We start from the raw sequence: 22,117 nt of genomic DNA, 5'->3' as shown, positions 1-22,117 counted from the left end.
CTCATCACATCATCATATCATCATATATATATATATATATATATATATATATATATATATATATATATATATATATATATATATATATATATATATATATATATATATATATATAGCGTACCCGGCCCTCTAGTGAGGGACTCGGTGAATAATGCAAGAGAAGTTGCACGAATGCGTGCCGGCCGGGACTCGGTGAAAGATGCATCGAGGCATGCACGAGCGAGTAGTGAGAAACCATATGCACATAAATCAACATCATAGACTCAATGAAGTGAGTAGTCGACGCTCGAGAGTCAAATCGGAGATCATGGTAAGTTCTTTCAAAAACAAGTCGTTAGGGCTATACCAAAGTAAATCTCGGGCCCCACAGATATACGTCAAACCAACTCGGCCCGCACATGAAATTTAAAGTCATTACACATTATGGAATCATTTGTGAGCGTTTCAAAGCAATCCGATTTTGTTTGCGAAAGTTACGGACGTTTTTAGACATAGGATCTTTTAAAAACGAAATTCTTTATACAATGTTTGAAATCCAAGTATACATAAGGCTTAAGGACCATATGAGAAATATCATATCATGAAGCAAATAAGAATCATATACATACTCGGAACGTAAGAGCGGAGTTACCCCAAAGCATGAATTATGTCATATCTTACGTACGTCTAAGGCATGCCAAAGAAGGAAAAGGTAAGCCTTACATACCTTAGCCGCTTCCTAGCTAATCCGAACTTACGTCTCGACTTCTCGATCTACAATCATGCCATTAGGTATCAACCATTAGCCATAACACTTAAGAATTCAATTCCAAATTAATACTTTATCTACAAAAATTTCGGCAGCACTTCCCCTATAAATTGGACATCCCCGAGAATTCAACTCGGCCAAATCATTATCAACAATACCAACCAACATAATAACAACATCGATAATCAATTCCAAACACATTCTAACATTAATAACTCCTTTCTATATAATTCGACGACATTCCATTTATATTCCAATAAACTACATACGTTCAAGTCAACATCGACATTCACATATTCAAATACTAATCCGAGATCATTTCATTAAGATTCAAGAATATTTCAAGTAATCCGCACAATATTCAAATCAGCCCATCCAACATACAAGGCAACCCGAAACCTTCCAAGTCCAAGTAAACATCGACGACACATTTCTTTTCTTCTAAACTCATAAGCTACACCAACAATTCAACCATTGACAACATTATTATCGTAATTACAAGAAAATATATTTGATTCACCTTGGCCTCCAAAAACAGCCCACACACGGCCTTGGCAATTTTTTCCAACATCAACCTACACAATTTTATGCAGCACCACACATCACAACATGTTCAAACCATTCACAACAACATCAACCAAACACCAAATAACATTAGTTCTTCATTCCTACCCTACACAATATATATATATACACGGCCACAACAATGACTCCATATTTTCATGAGCTTCATTAGTTTCTACATATCACAACATGCACAAATCATCCTCAACACATGAAAAGAAGATTGAAACTTACCTTTCTCTCTTCCACCCTCTTCTCGGCTAGGACATGCTTGGCAATAATGAACGCTTTGCTCACTTCAACGACTACTCCACGTTAACGCGGACCCTCAATTGGTAGAAAAGCTACGAGGAAGTAAATTTTCTAGGCCAACATGGGAGGCACCACTCTCGGCCATCCTTGGCCGAGAGTCTCTCTCTCTCTTTCTTTTCTTTCTCTTTTTCTAGAATTGAAATAATGAATTGTGCCTTATGTTATTACTCACACACACACACACACACACATATATATATATATATATATATATATATATATATATATATATATATATATATATATATATATATATATATATATATATATATATATATATGTATATATATGCCATGGCCGGTCATGTGCCATTTTTTTCCTTTTTTTTTTTTCCACTTTTCTCAAATTTTCTAGATTTTTCCAAGAGATGAAAATAATGAAGATGACTTAATAAGTCATCTAATACTACACATATTCTTCATACATGTGGCCTATGGCCCACAAATCATGTGCATGGCCACATGGTTATTTTTTTTTCATGAATTTAAATTCCAACACTTCACTTTTGGCCCCAAATTTTCATGAAATGTCTAACTTTCCATCCAACCAAATTCATAAGCACTTATGTCTGAAAACAAAGTTTAAAAAATAGCCTTGTCTTAACTTGTCGCAACTAACTTAAAATCATACACAACAAAAAGCCGAGATAAAACATACAAAAGACATATATCACAACGTAACGGCACATCTCTATATTCCCAATAACTATTCATCATCACTAGCCGATAAGGCTTCTAAAATATTTATACAACAATATTGAATGAGAGGTTATTAATTTATCCTTGATTTTTTTGTTAATGCATAGTGAATAGGCTAACGAAGGACACGAAGTTTTCGATATTTCAATAAGTAAGGAATGACACTTGATGACCATAATTAAGATTCCAAAACTCTTTTGTAATCAGGATGAAAGTTTGCCAAGTAAGGTATATATGATAACGGAAAGGATTTATGTTAAATGTTAATGATGATTTAACGATGTTTTGGAGAAGAGTTATAACGCGTTAGATAGTTAATGATATGTTAAACAAGTGTTAAGAAGGTTCCATAAAGATTGGAGATCGAATGAACGACGGAACCAATGTAGAAAGAGTTTCCATACCACTTATTCGGTCCGTATAAGAGAAATACGGTCCGTTATGTTCGTATAACCTCCCAAACAGTGAGAGATGATTTTCCCCGATACCACGGCCACTTATGATTTCTGTCCTAGTAGTATGAGTGTCCGTATAGGCCCACGGGCTGATTTCTAGTTTTTGTTTAAATAGATGTTTAGTTTTACTTGTACTTCATTTTTCATATTCTACAAGTATTGAGAGCTGAAAGGCGCACATTCCACTCAAGTCCAAGAGAATACAAAGAACCAAACCTAGAATCAAGTGTTGGCGTGTTAGAAAGCTTCCATGGTTAGAGGACTACAAAAGAGCGAGGAGTGTGAAATAGGGTTTCATGGGCAATGTATCTGTAATGGATCTACACCATATAAGTAATTTTACCTCGCATTTCCATGTTGCTTAAGGTGTTGAGAAGTTGAAACACTTGGATTGTAGAATTTAGAAAACGGGTCTTGGATGTGAGAATAGCGACATAGTATTATTGGTATGGGTTGATTAAGGGCAAATTTATATGTTATGATTATAATATGTTATAAATGATATTGAGAACATGGGATAAAATTGTATATGAAAATTAGTTAGTGTGCTATCCATGGATATGGATGATTGGAAGGAATTGAGATGCAAGGATAATGTGATGAATAATAGACAAGTAACCATGGAAGTCATCTTTTATTATTGATGTTCAAGGAGTTGGAGGGAATGAATGGTGGAAGTTGTATAAAAAATTGGAAAGAAAGAGAATTTTCTAGCTTTAGCCATGTATGCATAAGCTATCGATTTTCCGATGATATATAACTCTAATGAAGGTAGACATGAGACCATTCAATTCTAGAACGTGGCAAGTTGATAGAAAAGAAAAGAAGGTATGAAAAACGGCCAATAAGGCATGGTTCCTTGGCCAAATATCTATTCTTCTATGGCCTATGATAAAAAAAATTATTCTCTTCTACTGTATGATCCTCGATATGTTACGATTGTACTAGGTCCTCTTATATGATAACTAATCCTCTGGAAGGATTGTATTAACGGCGATAGTAATGACGCTAAATAAGTTATGAGTTCTTATGTCTATGTGCCTATTCTTGTTATGAAACCCCCGAGCTTATAGGTGGTAGAATATAATATATATATATATATATATATAGTTCATGAGATTGTGGTGTGGTGTTGTATGGCCGTGTATATATGGTATATGAAAAACTAATTCATTTAGCTTATATAAATGATATGTATATGATATTGGTTGATATGTATGTAAATGAAAGGAAGCAGAATGGAAATATGACTAAGTTGTGTGTGTGTGTGATGGCCGAAGGCATGGGTGGTTTGTGTAGAAAAGATAAACTAAATGGATGTAGTGTTCTAGTGATGCAATAGTGGTGAATATTATGAAAAGCAAGTAAGTGTTTATGACGTTAAATCTATTACCTATTATGCTATTCCTGATTTGGAGCTTATTGTGATGTCATAATATATTGATCATTCTTGAATTTATGAAAATATTGACCGACGTCCTTGGAATTGTGGACATAAGTCTATGAATTTGAAAGTAGAAAATGTGTTATGCTATATTACTTGTGGAAGTTGGAGCTCCATTTCGGGTAGCCCTTGGAGTATTATGAGTATTGATTCTTTTGTGTATATATTTATAGCACGGCTGTCCGTCCCGCCTTATATGATATGACATTCCCCTTGGGGTTCAGTTGATTGAAATTGGCCAAGTGTATTTGTCCATGATGGCGCTATTTTGATATCATTTTGTTATTCCTCATCGGCAATGTACATTGACAGGATATAGTAAAGGTTCTAATGATGATATTGGTATTGTTGCCCAACGGGATTAGTAGATTTTGGATGAAATTGGAAGGCTCAATTTGGAGCGTACGGTACAAGGCGGAAAAGGCACTGGGTGTCCACTTTCCTTCAATGGCATGTCTTAGATGAAAGGCTTGTATACATGTCAGGGAGACTTATATAAAATACAAGTGACCATAAAGGCCAATACCAATAGACTTGTCTCCGAATTCAAGTGGAGTGAATTAGAATGCTTGATAAAGTCACCTACGGATTGATCCTAAACACCTAGAACTTGCATGCATATGATCCGACTACCCAAAAACTCTCATAAATAATGTCATGTAAGGCATGAATAGTAACATGATATAAGCATGAAGAATAGCGTAAGATAAATGAACCATTTATATCTCATAATATTCATTAAGACATTCATCATGCAAGTTTACTTAATTTTTGAGAAGAAACATTTCATATATCCACATACATACCAATACAATATCATACAATACAATACAACAAAGTATATATCGATTATCCGACCGACCATAGTAAGGTTTGGTAATATCCGGTACCCGGCCATAGTAAGGCTCGATATTATCCATACCCGCCTATTTGGGACTCGGTGTATCCGAGATCTGCCTTTTGGGACTTGATAATATCCGTACCAGCCCCTTTTGACTGCAATATATCCGTAGTCTCGCCACATCGGACTCGGTGTCACACATGACTACATATATACATATACAAGATTACATAAATAAAAGCACATCATCATCATTATCATCACAACCATATCCTTCTTTAGAGGATCAACTATCATAAGATGAGATCAATAGTGTCATGAGAGTATTAAGAACACCGAACTTAGATAGTATTAGAAATAGAATTATCATCATCACTATATCTCACCCTCGAAGGAACAAGTATTATGAGGTGAGATCAATAACAATGGATAAAATCAAGGAAATCATGAAATAAGCTTCACTAATCTCATAATAGCATCAAATTCATAAGCTTTGGAATTTCCAAAATGGAATCATCATCATGGAAAACATCTATCTTTGGCATCATAAGAATTTTGATAATCATGAACTTTTAACTTTTTTGGAATAAGGATATTATGGAAAACATGTGTGTGGGTTCATAAGAAAAGAATCATGCCTTTAGAAAGGAAGGGACTATGTTTAATGTACCTTTTGTCTTTAACACGCTTAAGGCTTGTCCTCCTAAGCTCGTAAATCTACATTCAAGAGAGTTCATACATCGTTAGGCTTATCATCATATGCTTGTCTTAAGCCCTCAAATTAATTCCTTTTAAAATCATACTCGGTCGAAATTAAGCAAAGATCTCCCCTGTTTATATTCCTAGACTGAAATCACAATACCAACAAAACAACAACAATAGAAATACTAATATCAACCACATCATCATCAATACCAAAATATTCCATAAAACATCCCACACGATGTTTTTGAACATACAACAACTATATATACACTTTTGCCATTTCTTCCCAATCAAGGACCATTAATCTCATCAACACACCAAAAACATTAGTTACCATCCATATACATGTAAATCAACCCAACCACACGAAGCCACCACATGATTAACAGTCCATAAACACAACAACTATAACACAACAAACAACCTTTCCTCCATAACTATTTTCACTTTTAAGACTTGCTAAACCTTCAAATCAACTCAACATAAGAGATAGAATGAAGAAAATACCTTATACTTGAAGAACTTTTAGCCACGCCTAATTTTCAAGACCAAACTCACCACAACATCAAGTAGAAGAACAACAATCACCTTTTATGGACTAGTTTGGTGTAAGTTAAATTCTTGATTTATTGGGCTATAAATGTTTGGGGGATGTGTTAGGAAGTTTCTAGGACTCATGAGTTTTTAGAATGATGAAAAAATGGGGTTGATGGGGTTTTTATTCCCCTCATAAGTCGGTTCTACCGACTTTCCCAAGTGGGACCCACGGAAGCCATTTGGCAGCTTGGATGGGTTATCTTAAAATGGCCATAACTCCCTACTCTGATGTTGTTTTGATGAGCGATTTTTTGCGTTGGAAATTAGACTCGACGAACTTCATTTTGGGCTCTTGAAACACCTTAAAAATCATAATATACCTGGAGATATACCCCTCCAAATTTGACCCAAAATTCTGTAATTTTTTTTCCAAATTTTCGACAAACTTATTTTCTTCGATTTGCTTGGTCCCAGAATCTTCTGAAACTCTCTATACATGATATTTATCGTTAATCATACTTGATAATGGTCATGTCCTTTGGTTCCAAGGTTGTCCTTCCCGGTTATGACTTACGAGATCGTAATTCATCCTTTACTTCATTGCTACGTACTTCCCATGGCTTGTACCTTTCAAAAATTCAAGGGGCGTCTCCGATACTCCATTAATACGGTGAAATACATGGCGTGCTCATGCTCTAAAAGTGAGATGTATAACAGATGCACTAACAACACTTGAACTCGCTAGGTTCAATATTCACCTCGAACAATTTATAAAATAAATACAATCAAATCATGATATATGAATTAAATTAGCGGAAGTCTTTAACATTATAAAACTTAATCAAAATGTGAGGAAAACCCAAGAGTTAAACAAAACTCAACAACTACCCATATGAATGTGTACTATGGAGCTTCTAAGATAAAAGAGAATGTCTCAACACATCGGGATTTTTCAGCCAAAAAAAAGAATAGTAAATAAATATTATAAGGGGCGTCCCACGAATGAACATGTGGGATCACCAAGTTAGCAGCAACAACAAGTCCTTCCTAAGCGTTTCGATTATCAAGAACCTGCTCTCCTCCGTTACCTAACATACCGTCAAAAACAACAATGATATGCCTGAGTACTTTGTACTCAGTGAGTACCTCAGGGACAATAAGTAATATGAAAATAAATTACAATAATACTTAAAGAAATTAGTTCTTAGGATAGTATGAAACAACATGAAATCAGTTATTCAGCTTGTGCATCTCAATAAGAATTATCAAAAATGATTATAAAGACTTTTGTCAAGTTACAACTTCCAAATATGTTTCTTAAATTGATCATGATTGTCAACAACAGTTCCATAAAAGGATAAGGATATCATACTTGCTTATACATGCCCAACAATCAATAACATCGAAGGGATGACCTTAGAGGTTCCCTAAACACAGCACCTTAATATGTAATTTTCGATGGCTATCCTTCTTCCAGAATAGCAAGGAATAAACCGCACCTCGGGTGGCGAACTTGGCAGTGGCCACTCTTCCTCCCGAATGGCTAGGCATTACCACACTAGGATCCATAGTGACTATCTTTCCTCCCGAGTAGCTAAGCCAACACAACAGCCACTTTCATAACATAGAAGCCAATTCTTTATTCGTTTCAAGGTAGTGAAATCATCAATGGTCATTAAGGTTCATTATGCCATATCGTAACGATAAATCATTTCGAAAAAGGTCTTGAAAATGTTTACACTTCTTTAACCAACATTTCAATGTCAGAATTCAACATGAAAACATCATTATCGATCATCTCTTATAGAGGAAAAACATGTATAAACTTATATACGTAGGTAGGCCTGATACAAACTAGGTTTAATGTGGGCTTGTCCCCTTAGGCACATTAACCACAATCAAAGCAGGAAATAGAGTTTCAAATCATGAAAAGTTCACCTTTTTATTCAATAAAGAGGCCTTGAATGAAATTTATACTTCCAAGATTAGGTTCAAAAGGAGACATACATCCAAAACCAGCTGTCAAAAGAGAGACATATCTTAATTATGCTTTACATGTCTTAACAATTCACCTTCTTAGTGAAGAACACCCAAAACCCTAGCTTGAGTCACATTGAGAAGGATTACTTTGCAAGCCCTAGGTTTTTGGTACAAGAATTATGTTAAGAATCATGGGTTTGATCTTCGGGATGGATTAATAATGATAAAGACGTTCTTACCATTGAGTTGAAGACTTGGAGGAATGGTTTTCGTTCTAGGGTTTTCCGTAAAAGTGGAGGAGCGGATAAAATAACCGAATTATTTATAATTTTCGAGTGAAAAAATTGACGTTATGGTAGGGTGTTACGGTCCCGTAACGCTTGTTATGGACTGTAATGCCTCGCCCCAACGTGACCAAAATTTCCATAATGTTTGGTGAAAAAAGTTGACGTTATGGTATGGTGTTACGGTCCGTAACATGTGTTGCGGTCAGTAACGCCTCACCGTAACGTGGACCAAATTTCCAAAGAAAGACAAAGCTTTAGTAAAATGGGCATAACTTTTTGTACCAAACTTTGGTCGGGCTGGGCGACCTACCGTTGGAAAGCTATTTTAAAGATTTACAACTGCCATTGAGGAGGTGTTTCTAAATTCTCAACATATTTTCTCGAAAATCGCCCAGCAAACAGACCTACTGAAACTTAGGCGAGATTAAGAGCCCTTAAGAACTTCACTAGTTGCTTTGACTTCAAAACAACTACCTTCCACCCGAATTCATCCCGAATGGATTCATATAGATAAAATATCATCTTAACACTAGATTTTTACACATTCACACCTAGTTCAAGTTTACGGGGTGTTACATTATCCCATCCTTAAGATCATTAGTCTTCGAATGAGAATTGTATTCTAGGAAGGTCACTAACCACTACGATTTTCAACCATGAATTCCCCTTGCGAACGAATAGCTCGAAACTTGCCTCATACTTGAAGTAGGAACAAGTGAGGATATCTCTTCTTCATGTCCTCTTCCGCTTCCCAAGTAGCTTTCTCAGTATTATAGTTTCTCCACAACACTTTAACCGATGCAATATCCTTTGTTCTCAACCTTCTAACTTGGTACTCCAAAATCTGAACTGGTTCTTCTTCATTAGACAAGGATTCATCAATCTAAACCTCTTCATAGTTCAACACATGAGAAGGATCAGGTTTATACAACCTCAACATCAAAATGTGAAACACCTGAGAGGACGAGCCATGGACATCTCGGCCAAGAATCTCAACTCATAAGCTACCTTCCCAACTCTTCTAGTAACTTCACCAATTCTAGGTGAGCCAAAACATCATTACATCATACTTTTTCCATTCGTCATCATTCAAGACTTTTTTGCTCATCGTTGCACAATAACATATTTATATCATCAACAACATCTATGCCCATATGAGCCACATCATTACATCATACTTTTCGTTCGTCATCATTCTAAGCTCATCGAGCAATAACATATTTATATCATCAACAACATCTATGCCATATACGTACATGCGCCGACAAGGCGAACAAAATAACATCCCAAATATAGGCCGACAAGGCCGAACATATCTAACCATATACACAATGTCTACGAGCCTCTAAGAAGGGTACATCATATCATGTCATATGGGCGGGACAGGACCCCGCCGTGCCCATGAATATATACACAAAAGAATATATATACCAAAAGTTGCAGCTCCGAATGAAATGGAGCTCTGCTATGTAGTCCCTGAGATAGTACAGCTATGGATCAAATCTGTCTCCCTGGCCACTGCGGGCATGACGCGGCATCCACAAACAAAAGGACGTCGCACGAAGAATGTACTGAGTATGTAAAGCATGATCAATATCAATGTGGAAGCATAAAGGATAACATTCGAAGTAATATAGCTGGGAGATAATAGCATCATCATCATGGCACTTACCTGCTTTCCATAGGGACGTTCCATTTCTATTTCATACTCGTGTGCATACATTTGTATTCTTGCTCATTTACCTTTCGTGTCTACTTTCATATTCGTATTCATGTCTCCTTTCATATTCATGCTCATATCATATACATTGCGTATTTATAGCCCTTACTTGGCACTTACATAATCTTAACATAGTCGTACTCATAAAGATGTAATATACATAGCATAATCGTACTCATATAGATGTCATACATATAGTATTTATATAGCCTACCCGACCACGAAGGTTCGAGGTTTTACGTACCCGGCCCTACCAAGGCTCAGTGCCTGGCCCTACCAAGGCTCGGGGTTATTATTGTTATTCGTACCCAACTGCAGTGGTGCGCGCGCGTCGTTATATAATGATATACATGTTTACTATATTCTACCCGGCCATATAAGCTCGGGGTTCACAATAGCCTCTCATGGGCATACATACATATACATATACATACTTATCATATTCTACCCGGCCATGTAAGCTCGGGGTTCACAATAGCCTCTCATAGGCACACATACATACTAGTTCATATCTATCTCTTACCCTCTTTACTATCGTCATTTATACATTCTATCCTTAGAGCATTACTCGTCGTATAAGAAACTTAGTACAATCGTATCACTTGGGCATCATTGGCTTAATAGCTTCTCGAGCTAAGATCATTAGAAAGTATCATGAACTCATAAGAGATGAACAATTGGCCCAAGAACCATGCCTTATGAAAGAAGGGTTAGCCTTACATACCTTGTCGTGTAACTATTCTATCGCTTGAGCGTTCTTCTTCAAAGCTCACGTTCTACCTTCATTGAAGGGCATACTCGTATTAGATGATGGATAGCATTAGCATTCATGACTAATTCTAGAGAAAATCGGACAGCATCTCCTTTATTTATACGACTTTCCTCGTATTACATATCAACTCCCAACATCAATAATAACATTCATATTATCATCATAATAGCTTCTAGTCATCTACATTACTCTTACTTCACAATTCTTTTCACTTTATCCATATCCATAGCCATAACTCGTCAATACGTTCATTCATATACAATGTCGTTTTCCATACTCCCAATATCATTTATAACATGATTATATTCATGAAGCATCAAGAATCATAACTCGTTCCAAACGTTTACTCAAAAGTGCTACTATTCACACATTCATGACCCATTACTTATTTTCTTTCTTAATTCGAGTGTTTCATCTTCCCAACACTTTATATAACATGGAAACATCATAAAACTTACCTTAGATGGTGTAGGATTGAACCTTGGTTGCATGAACCTCACTTGAGCCAAACCCTAGATTTTCCTTCACTTGGATTTCTTGCTTTTGATGAACTTTAATGGTTTTCCTTACTTTGATTCACTTGGTTTGATGATTAAGACCTTTGATTCCTTTGTTTCTTGTTCATGGAACAAATATGGAACCCTAGAGGTCTTAGAGAGAAGTAGAGAGAGGTTGGAAATGAAATAATGAAGTTGGGAACTCATTTAAACACTTAAAACATTTCGGCCCGTCGGGTGTTCCACGGACCGTTCCACGGTCCGTGGAACCAAGTGCTGTCCGTGGAGCTGGTCGTGGTTCATGACCAGCCAGCTCTCTCTCGCTGGCAGTTCCACGGACCCATCCACGGTCCGTGGAATGCAATGCTGGCCGTGGATCTGGCCGTGGAACTCACAGTTCCACCAAGTTTGATCCCGTCGTCTCGTTTGATCTCCAATCCTTATGGAACCTTCTTAGCACTTGTTTATCACTTCCTTAGCAACCTAAGGGGCGTCATAACTCTTCCCCAACACATCATTAAGTTGTCATCGACTTACTACTCATAAAGCTTTTCCGAACTTATCGCTTACATAGCCTTTTCTTGGCAACTTTCTTATCTAACATCGAATGTCTTTCGAATCTCATTTAGAATCATCAATTGCTATGCCTTATTTATTGAAACATCGTATACTTCATATTTCTCTTTAGCCTACTCACTGTGCATCAACGGAAAATTTTTCCGAGGTGTAACATTCTCTCCCCCTTAGGAACATTCGTCCTCGAATGTTAAGCACTCGGGGATTTTATAAAAATTTCGCCAGAGTTTCCCTATAATATGGCACTACCGCCCTGTCACAACAACCCATGATATCAATGCCACACCGGGCCACAACATAATAGCAATATAATTTGGCCACACACGACCCAAATACATAAAAGGAAAGCGTGCATACCTTATGATATTGACGTCTCATCTTGGCCCTCTTCTCGGGGGCCTGAAATAGGTGCGGATATTTGGATTTCATGCTCTCTTCCGCTTCCCATGTCATTTCTTCTCGATTATTATTTCTCCACAAAACTTTAACTGAGGCCACTTTTTTGTTTCTAAGCCTCCGTACTTGCCTATCTAGTATGGCAATGGGTTTTTCATCATAAGCTAACTTTTCTGTTACTTGAACATCATTTAATGGGACGATCCTAGTAGGATCTCCAATACATTTACGCAAAGATCGAGACATGGAACATCGGATGAACCGACTCCAAATCGAGGTAAATCTAATTCGTAAGCTACTTGGCCTACTTTGCGCACAATTTCATAAGGCCCAATATACCGGGGACTAAGCTTCCCCTTTTGCCAAATCTCATAACGCCTTTCATCGGCGACACTTTCAAGAACACCCAATCTTTGACTTGGAACTCTAGGTCCCTTCGACGATTATCCGCATAGGATTTTTGACGACTTTGGGCTGCTAACGCCGATCTCGTATAAGCTTGACTTTCTCTATGGCTTGTTGGACCAAATTCGGCCCTATCAATTTAGCCTCTCTGTCTCAAACCACCCAATCGGGGATCTACACTTTCGCCCATATAAGGCTTCATACGGTGCCATTTGAATGCTAGAATGATAGCTATTATTATAAGCAAATTCAATGAGCGGCAAATGATCATCCCAATTTCCTCCAAAATCTATCATACATGCTCGCAACATATCCTCGAGAGTCTGGATAGTACGTTCGGCTTGTCCATCGCTCCGTGGATGAAATGCCGTGCTAAGGCTTACTTGAGTCCCTAAGCCCTCTTGGAAGGACTTCCGTAAATTTGCCGAAAACTCGAGTACCTCTATCGGAGATAATAGATACCGGAACACCATGAAGTCGCACTATCTCTTTAACATAGAGCTTTGCATAATCCTCTCGCTACATACGTCGTTCTGACTGGCAAGAAATGAGCTGACTTGGTGAGTCTATCCACAATCACCCATATGGAATCATACTTACGCCGAGAACGGGGTAAACCTGTGATAAAGTCCATGTTAATCACTTCCCATTTCCAAGTTGGAATTTCTATAGCTCGTAACAATCCGCCCGGCTTTTGGTGCTCTATTTTCACTTGTTGACAATTGGGACATTGAGCTACAAATTCGCTATATCTTTCTTCATCCCATTCCACCAATACATGGATTTAAGATCATTATACATCTTTGTCGCTCCGGGTGGATAGAATAACGGGAACAATGAGCTTCTCTCAATATTTGGTGGCGCAATCGCCACATTCGGAACACATAACTCGGCTTCGACATCGGAGAACTCCGTCTCCGTAATCTCAAATGATGACTCCTCTTCTCGAGGGAGTGTATCTCTGTACTGTACTAACATGGGATCTTCGTGTTGTCGCTCCTTCACTTCTACTACTAGCGACGAGACTGCTAAATTCTGAAGGGTAGTTCCCCCGCTACCTGAGTCCACTACTCGGACTCCTAGGCTAGCTAGCTGCTGGAGCTCACGTGTCATTTCTCGTTTCTCTGATTGTACATCACATAAGCTTCCCATAGATCTGCGGCTAAGGGCGTCGCCCACCACATTTGCCTTTCCAGGGTGATATAGAATATCAACATCATAATCTTTTAACAATTCTAACCATCGTCGCTGCCGCAAATTCAACTCTTTTTGCTTGAAAATATACTGGAGGCTTTTGTGATCCGTGTAAATATCTACATGAACACCATATAAATAATGCCTCCATATCTTTAACGCATGGATCACTGTGTACCCAATTCAAGATCATGGGTTGGATAATTCTTTTCATGCTTTCTTAATTGCCTTGAAGCATATGCGATCACTTTGCCATGCTGCATCAACACACAGCCTAACCCAATGCCTGAAGCATCACAATAAACTACATACCCTTCCAATCCCTCTGGAAGTGTCAAGACTGGTGCAGAAGTTAATCTATCTTTTAGCTCTTGGAAGCCACGCTCACAAGCATCTGTCCATTGAAACTTTGCTGATTTCTGAGTCAACTTGGTAAGTGGGGCAGAAATGGAAGAAAAACCTTCAACAAATCTTCTGTAATAACCTGCTAAGCCCAGAAAGCTACGTACCTCCGTAGGAGTTGTAGGCCTTGGCCAAGTCTTTACGGCCTCAATCTTTTGGTTATCTACCCGAATTCCATCACCGAAACAATGTGCCCAAGAAATGCCACTGAGTTCAACCAGAACTCGCACTTAGAAAATTTTGCAAATAACTCTTGAGTCTGAAGAACTCTGAGGATAGTACGCAAATGATCCGCATGTTCTGCCTCGGATCTAGAATACACCAAAATGTCATCGATGAACACAATCACGAACAAATCTAGAAAGGGCCTGAACACATCGTTCATCAAATCCATAAACACTGCCGGTGCATTAGTTAGCCCAAATGACATTACCCGAACTCGAAATGGCCATATCTTGTTCTGAAAGCTGTTTTGGGGATATCTTTCTCCCTAACTCTCACTTGATGATATCCGGATCTCAAATCTATCTTAGAAAACCATTGGGCACCTTGTAATTGATCAAATAAGTCATCAATCCTCGGAAGAGGATATTTATTCTTAATCGTCACCTTATTCAATTGCCGATAGTCAATGCACATCCTTAAAGAGCCATCTTTCTTTCGAACAAAAATAATACAGGTGCTCCCCACGGGGATGAGCTAGGCCTAATAAAGCCTTTATCGAGCAAATCTTTTAACTGCTCTTTCAACTCTTTCAGTTCTGCGGGAGCCATTCTATAGGGAGGGATAGATATAGGCTTAGTGTCTGGCAACACATCAATAGCAAAATCAATCTCCCGCTCGGGAGGAAGGCCTGGAAGCTCTTCCGGGAATACATCCGGAAATTCATTCACTACAGGGACCGACTGAAAGGTCGGCGGTTCAGCTTCTACATCGTGAACTCGCACTAGATGATAAATGCAACCTTTTGTAATCATTTTCCTTGCCTTTAGATAGGAAATAAACCTACCCTTTGGTGACGCCGTATTTCCTTTCCATTCTAAAACTGGTTCTCCCGGAAATTGGAAGCGAACTATTTTCATTCTACAATCGACATTGGCGTAGCAAGAAGCCAACCAATCCATGCCCATAATAACATCAAAGTCCACCATTTTTAATTCATGCAAGTCAATCATAGTACGGCGATCACAAATCACAATTACACAATTTCTATATACTCGGCTAGCTATTACCGATTCACCAACGGGTGTGGACACCTCAAAAGGCTTAATCGACTCTGGTTTGATTCTAAACCGACCCGCAATATATGGAGTAACATATGACAATGTGGAGCCGGGATCTATCAAAGCATATACATCATGAGAAAATACCGATAATATACCTGTAACCACATCGGGAGAAGACTCAAGATCTTGGCGTCCAGCCAAAGCATAGATACGGTGCTGAGGACCGCTAGAACTGGGGGCTCTCCCCCTGCCTCTACCACGGCCGACTGGCGCGTGTGAACCTGGCCCCGCAGGGCGTATAGATGCTGAAGATCCGGCCACTGACCCTGAAGGCTGGGTCCTACCTCTGCCACTAACTGAGGGGCAATCTCGCATAATATGGCCTGGTCGACCACATGAATAACAACCCTCTGAACCCAATCTACACTGGCCCCAATGTAACTTCCCACACTGGGAGCATCGTGGTACGGGTGGCCTCGCCTGACCCGAATCACCTCTAAACTGAGATCCCGAAAAGCTCTGACTCGGCCCGGGATGAGTAGATCTATCGAATCTCTGGCCTGAATACCGTGGAGGCGCACTAGTCATAGAATAGCCCGAATGTCTAGAAGACTGCTGTCTGTGCCCACCTCTATACTCGTTCATTGGACCCGAGGATCTGGCCCTCTTGTTATGCCCTCTATCATACTCGCTTCTTTGTTGTTGCAAGCTTTCTTCTAAATTTTGAGCGTGGGCTTGGATGCGTGCAATATCCATATTGTCCTGGAAGGACGCAGTCAGACATCTATCCATCAAGTGTGGCCCTAGGCCTTTCACAAACCTGTATACTCGATCTCCCATATCCGCTACCATGGCCGAAGCATACCTAGCCAAGGAGTTAAAGCGGAGGCTATACTCTAGAGCACTCATGCTCCCTTGTCTCAAATTTAGAAACTTATCGGCCCTAGCTCGCCGAACTTCCGGGGGCAAATAGTGTCGGAGAAACGCATCTACAAACTCTTGCCATACCGGGGGAGGTGCATTGGCCCCCCGTGAAGCCGTCCAAACCGTGTACCAACATATCGCAACATCCCTCAATCTATAGGACGCTAGCTCCACCGACTCGGTGTCTGAAGCATGCATCAACCGAAGCGTCCTCAACATACCATCAATGAAGTTCTGAGGGTCCTCATCCGGCTTTGATCCAAAGAATTTCGGAGGGTTCAAACTGATAAAATCACGGGCTCTTGCACTAACAGCCCTATCACCCTGACCTGAACTTGACCCCTTAGTCTGGGCCGCAACCAACTGAGTCAGCAAATTAATGGCCGCTTTTACATCTTGGCCTGAAGCATCCAGTGGAGGAGCCGGAGGTGCTGGAGCTGGGGCCGAGGCCCCCTCACGCTCCTCTAATGCGGTGCCCCGAATGGGAAGATTGAGATTGAGCCGCACTTTGGGACTCACTTTCTTCTACTACCGGTGGCGGTGCTCTTTCACCCCCGCTTTTTCGCCACCGTCTTGCCCTTTTGGGCCGCCGAAGCCTTTTCTTTACAGCATTTCGAAATACACAACATATCGTTAAGAAACAAGAAGTTCTTACATCAAAGCTCTATCGCACGATTTCTTATGAAGAAAGAAGGTCATTCATTCCTAAAATGTCCGCAGCCTTCTTGTTTATAAGTGTGGCGCGCAACACACCCATAACCAAGACTCTACTAGACACGGCTCGTAGACACACCCTAGGACCGAACCGCTCGATACCACTGCGTCACGACCCGACTTGAGGGCCGCGACGAGCACCCGTGCTAGCCCACCCGGGCACCCCTTTTTCATACTTATACTTCACATTCTAGGTGAGCCACATCATTACATCATACTTTTCATTCGTCATCATTCTAAGCTCATCGAGCAATAACATATTTATATCATCAACAACATCTATGCCCATATACAGGTACATGCGCCGACAAGGCGAACAAAATAACATCCCAAAATATAGGCCGACAAGGCCGAACATATCTAACCATATACACAATGTCTACGAGCCTCTAAGAAGGGTACATCATATCATGTCATATGGGCGGGACAGGACCCCGCCGTGCCCATGAATATATACACAAAAGAATATATATACCAAAAGCCGCAGCCTCCGAATGAAATGGAGCTCGCTATGTAGTCCCCGAGATAGTACAACTATGGATCAAATCTCGTCTCCCCGGCCACCCGCGGGCATGACGCAGCGTCCACAAACAAAAGGACGCGCACGAAGAATGTACCGAGTATGTAAAGCATGATCAATATCAATATGGAAGCATAAAGGATAACATCCGAAATAATACAAACCGGGAGATAATAGCATCATCATCATGGCACTTACCTCGCTTTCCATAGGGACTTTCCATTTCTATTTCATACTCGTGTGCATACATTTGTATTCTTGCTCATTTACCTTTTTGTATCTACTTTCATGTTCGTATTCATGTCTCCTTTCATATTCATGCTCATATCATATACATTGCGTATTTATAGCCCTTACTTGGCACTTACATAATCTTAACATAGTCGTACTCATAAAGATGTAATATACATAGCATAATCGTACTCATATAGATGTCATACATATAGTATTTATATAGCCTACCCGACCACGAAGGTTCGAGGTTTTACGTACCCGGCCCTACCAAGGCTCAGGCTCGGCCCTACCAAGGCTCGTGGTTATTATTGTTATTCGTACCCAACCTGCGGTGGTGCGCGCGCGTCGTTATATAATGATATACATGTTTACTATATTCTACCCGGCCATATAAGCTCGGGGTTCACAATAGCCTCTCATGGGCATACATACATATACATATACATACTTATCATATTCTACCCGGCCATGTAAGCTCGGGGTTCACAATAGCCTCTCATAGGCACACATACATACTAGTTCATATCTATCTCTTACCCTCTTTACTATCGTCATTTATACATTCTATCCTTAGAGCATTACTCGTCGTATAAGAAACTTAGTACAATCGTATCACTTGGCATCATTGGCTTAATAGCTTCTCGAGCTAAGATCATTAGAAAGTATCATGAACTCATAAGAGATGAACAATTGGCCCAAGAACCATGCCTTATGAAAGAAGGGTTAGCCTTACATACCTCGTCGTGCGACTATTCTATCGCTTGAGCGTTCTTCTTCAAAGCTCACGTTCTACCTTCATTGAAGTGCATACTCGTATTAGATGATGGATAGCATTAGCATTCATGACTAATTCTAGAGAAAATCGGACAGCATCTCCTTTATTTATACGACTTTCCTCGTATTACATATCAACTCCCAACATCAATAATAACATTCATATTATCATCATAATAGCTTCTAGTCATCTACATTACTCTTACTTCACAATTCTTTTCACTTTATCCATATCCATAGCCATAACTCGTCAATACGTTCATTCATATACAATGTCGTTTTCCATACTCCCAATATCATTTATAACATGATTATATTCATGAAGCATCAAGAATCATAACTCGTTCCAAACGTTTACTCAAAAGTGTTACTATTCACACATTCATGACCCATTACTTATTTTCTTTCGTAATTCGAGTGTTTCATCTACCCAACACTTTATATAACATGGAAACATCATAAAACTCACCTTGGATGGTGTAGGATTGAACCTTGGTTGCATGAACCTCACTTGAGCCAAACCCTAGATTTTCCTTCACTTGGATTTCTTGCTTTTGATGAACTTTAATGGTTTTCCTTACTTTGATTCACTTGGTTTGATGATAATCACCCTTGATTTCCTTTGATTCCTTGTTCATGAAACATACATGGAACCCTAGAGGTCTTTAGAGAGAAGTAGAGAGAGGTTGGAAATGAAATAATGAAGTTGGGAACTCATTTAAACACTTAAAACATTTCAGCCCGTCGGGTGTTCCACGGACGTTCCACGGTCCGTGGAACCAAGTGTTGTCCGTGGAGCTGGTCGTGGTTCACGACCAGCCAGCTGCTCTCTCGCCGGCAGTTCCACGGACCCATCCACGGTCCGTGGAATGCAATGCTGGCCGTGGATCTGGCCGTGGAACTCACAGTTCCACCAAGTTTGATCCCGTCGTCTCGTTTGATCTCCAATCCTTATGGAACCTTCTTAGCACTTGTTTATCACTTCCTTAGCAACCTAAGGGGTGTCATAACTCTTCCCCAACACATCATTAAGTTGTCATCGACTTACTACTCATAAAGCTTTTCCGAACTTATCGCTTACATAGCCTTTTCTTGGCAACTTTCTTATCTAACATCGAATGTCTTTCGAATCTCATTTAGAATCATCAATTGCTATGCCTTATTTATTGAAACATCGTATACTTCATATTTTTTCTCTTTAGCCTACTCATCTCCATGGGCATGTCATGAACGTGCAAATAAGCCAACGTGCCTATAGACTTTCTAGTCAAAGCAGCAGCAACCACATTAGCCTTACCAGGATGATACAGGATATTCAAGTCATAATCTTTTAACAACTCCAACCACCTCCTCTGTCTGAGATTCAACTCTCGCTGCTTAAAGATGTATTGCAAGATTTTATGGTCAGTAAAAACATCACAATGCTCACCATACAACTAGTGACGCCAAATTTTCAAGGCAAATACCACGGCAGCCAACTCCAAGTCATGAGTCGGATAATTTTTCTCATGCTTTTTCAACTGCCGCGAAGCATAAGCAATCACCTTACCGTTCTACATCAATACACAACCCAAACCAATTCTGGAAGAATCACAATACACCACATATCCACCAGATCCAGAAGGTAAAGTCAAAACAGGATCCGAAGTCAACCTTGTCTTAAGCTCTTGGAAACTCTTTTCACAAGCTTCGGACCACTGAAACTTAGCAGTCTTCTGTGTCAATTTAGTCAATGGAGAGGCTATAGACGAAAAACCTTCCACAAACTTTCTGTAATAATTTGCCAACCCCAAGAAACTACGAATATCAGTCACACTAGTTGGTCTAGGACAATCCTTAACCGCTGAAATTTTCTGAGGATCTACTTTAATACCGTTACCAGTCACCACATGGCCCAAGAAAGCCACAGACTCAAGACAAAATTCAGACTTTGAGAATTTCGCATAAAGCGTGTTCTCCTCAAGTGTTGTCAAAGTTATTCTTGAATGATTAGCATGATCATCACGACTTTTAGAATACACCACAATATCATCAATAAACACAATAAGGTCTAGATAAGGCTTAAACACACGATTCATCAAATCCATAAATGCTGCAGGTGCATTAGTCAACCCAAAGGACATCACTAGAAACTCAAAGTGCCCGTAACGAGTACGAAAAATGCTTTTTGGGATATCCTTCTCCTTTATCTTCAATTGGTGATACCAGACCTCAGGTCAATCTTTGAAAAGAAATTAGCACCCTGAAGTTGGTCTAACAAATCATCTATCCTAGGCAAAGGATACTTATTCCTAATGGTCACCTTATTAAGCTAACGGTAATCAAGACACATTCTACGGGAACCATCTTTCGTTCTAACAAACAATAATAGAGCACCCCAAGGTGAGGAACTTGGTCAGATGAAACCCTTATCCAACAAGTCCTTTAACTGATCCTTTAATTCCCTTAGCTCTGCTGGAGCCATACGATAAGGGGAGTAGAAATAGGTTGGGTGTCAGGCATAACATCAATCCCAAAATCAATAATTCTATCAGAAGGAATACCAGGATGATCATCAGGAAACACTTTGGGATAATCACTAACTATGGGAACAAATGCGAATTCGGGTACTACGACTTTTGTATCATTAACAGCAACCAAATAGTAAATACACCCCTTAGTAATCATCTTATGCGCTTTAAGATAGAAAATAAATCTACCCCCTAGCTTAGCAATTTCACCCTCCCACACAATAACATGCTCATCGAGAAAGGCGAAACGAACTAACTTAAGGCAACAATCCACATTAGCATAACATGCGGGCTACCAGTACATCCCCATAATTACATCAAAATACACTATCTCAAGTTTATACAAATCAGCCACGGTCTCACGACCTTTAATCACAACAACATAATTTCTATAGACTCTAAAAGCAATAACAGGAACACCAGAAGGCGTATCAACAGTAGAAGGTTCCAACAAAGGTTCAGGTTTCATACTCATATCAAGAATAAAAAAGGGGTCACATAGGATAAATTTAAACCTAGATCAATCAATGAATAAGCATCATAAGAACAAATGGTAAGGATACCTGTAACCACGCGTCAAAAGCCTCAGTTGTCTCCCTACGAGTCAGCCCATAAAGCTGAGTTGTCCCTCCATCAGAAGTGTTAGCAACTTTCTTTCCTTTGCCATTATTATGAGGATTCT

At 39.4% G+C, this 22,117-nt stretch overlaps 1 protein-coding gene across 1 annotated transcript in view; it reads right to left on the bottom strand.

Moving 5' to 3' along the window:
- The window catches only part of LOC132043725 (uncharacterized mitochondrial protein AtMg00860-like), a 51,842-nt gene extending 29,938 nt beyond the window's left edge, over positions 1-21,904 (bottom strand). The window contains exons 1-2 of the mRNA XM_059434182.1: positions 21,738-21,904; positions 20,682-20,932 (exon numbers count right to left, since the gene is read on the bottom strand). Of these exons, the coding sequence (XP_059290165.1) occupies positions 20,682-20,932; positions 21,738-21,904 (418 nt within the window). The remainder of the gene's footprint in view (positions 1-20,681; positions 20,933-21,737) is intronic.
- Positions 21,905-22,117: the final 213 nt, after the last annotated feature.

The sequence above is a fragment of the Lycium ferocissimum genome, unplaced genomic scaffold (genome assembly GCF_029784015.1).
Source record: "Lycium ferocissimum isolate CSIRO_LF1 unplaced genomic scaffold, AGI_CSIRO_Lferr_CH_V1 ctg2807, whole genome shotgun sequence".
Taxonomy (NCBI): domain Eukaryota; kingdom Viridiplantae; phylum Streptophyta; class Magnoliopsida; order Solanales; family Solanaceae; genus Lycium; species Lycium ferocissimum.
Note: the sequence above shows the minus strand (reverse complement) of the source record. Positions and strands in the feature narration are given on the sequence as shown.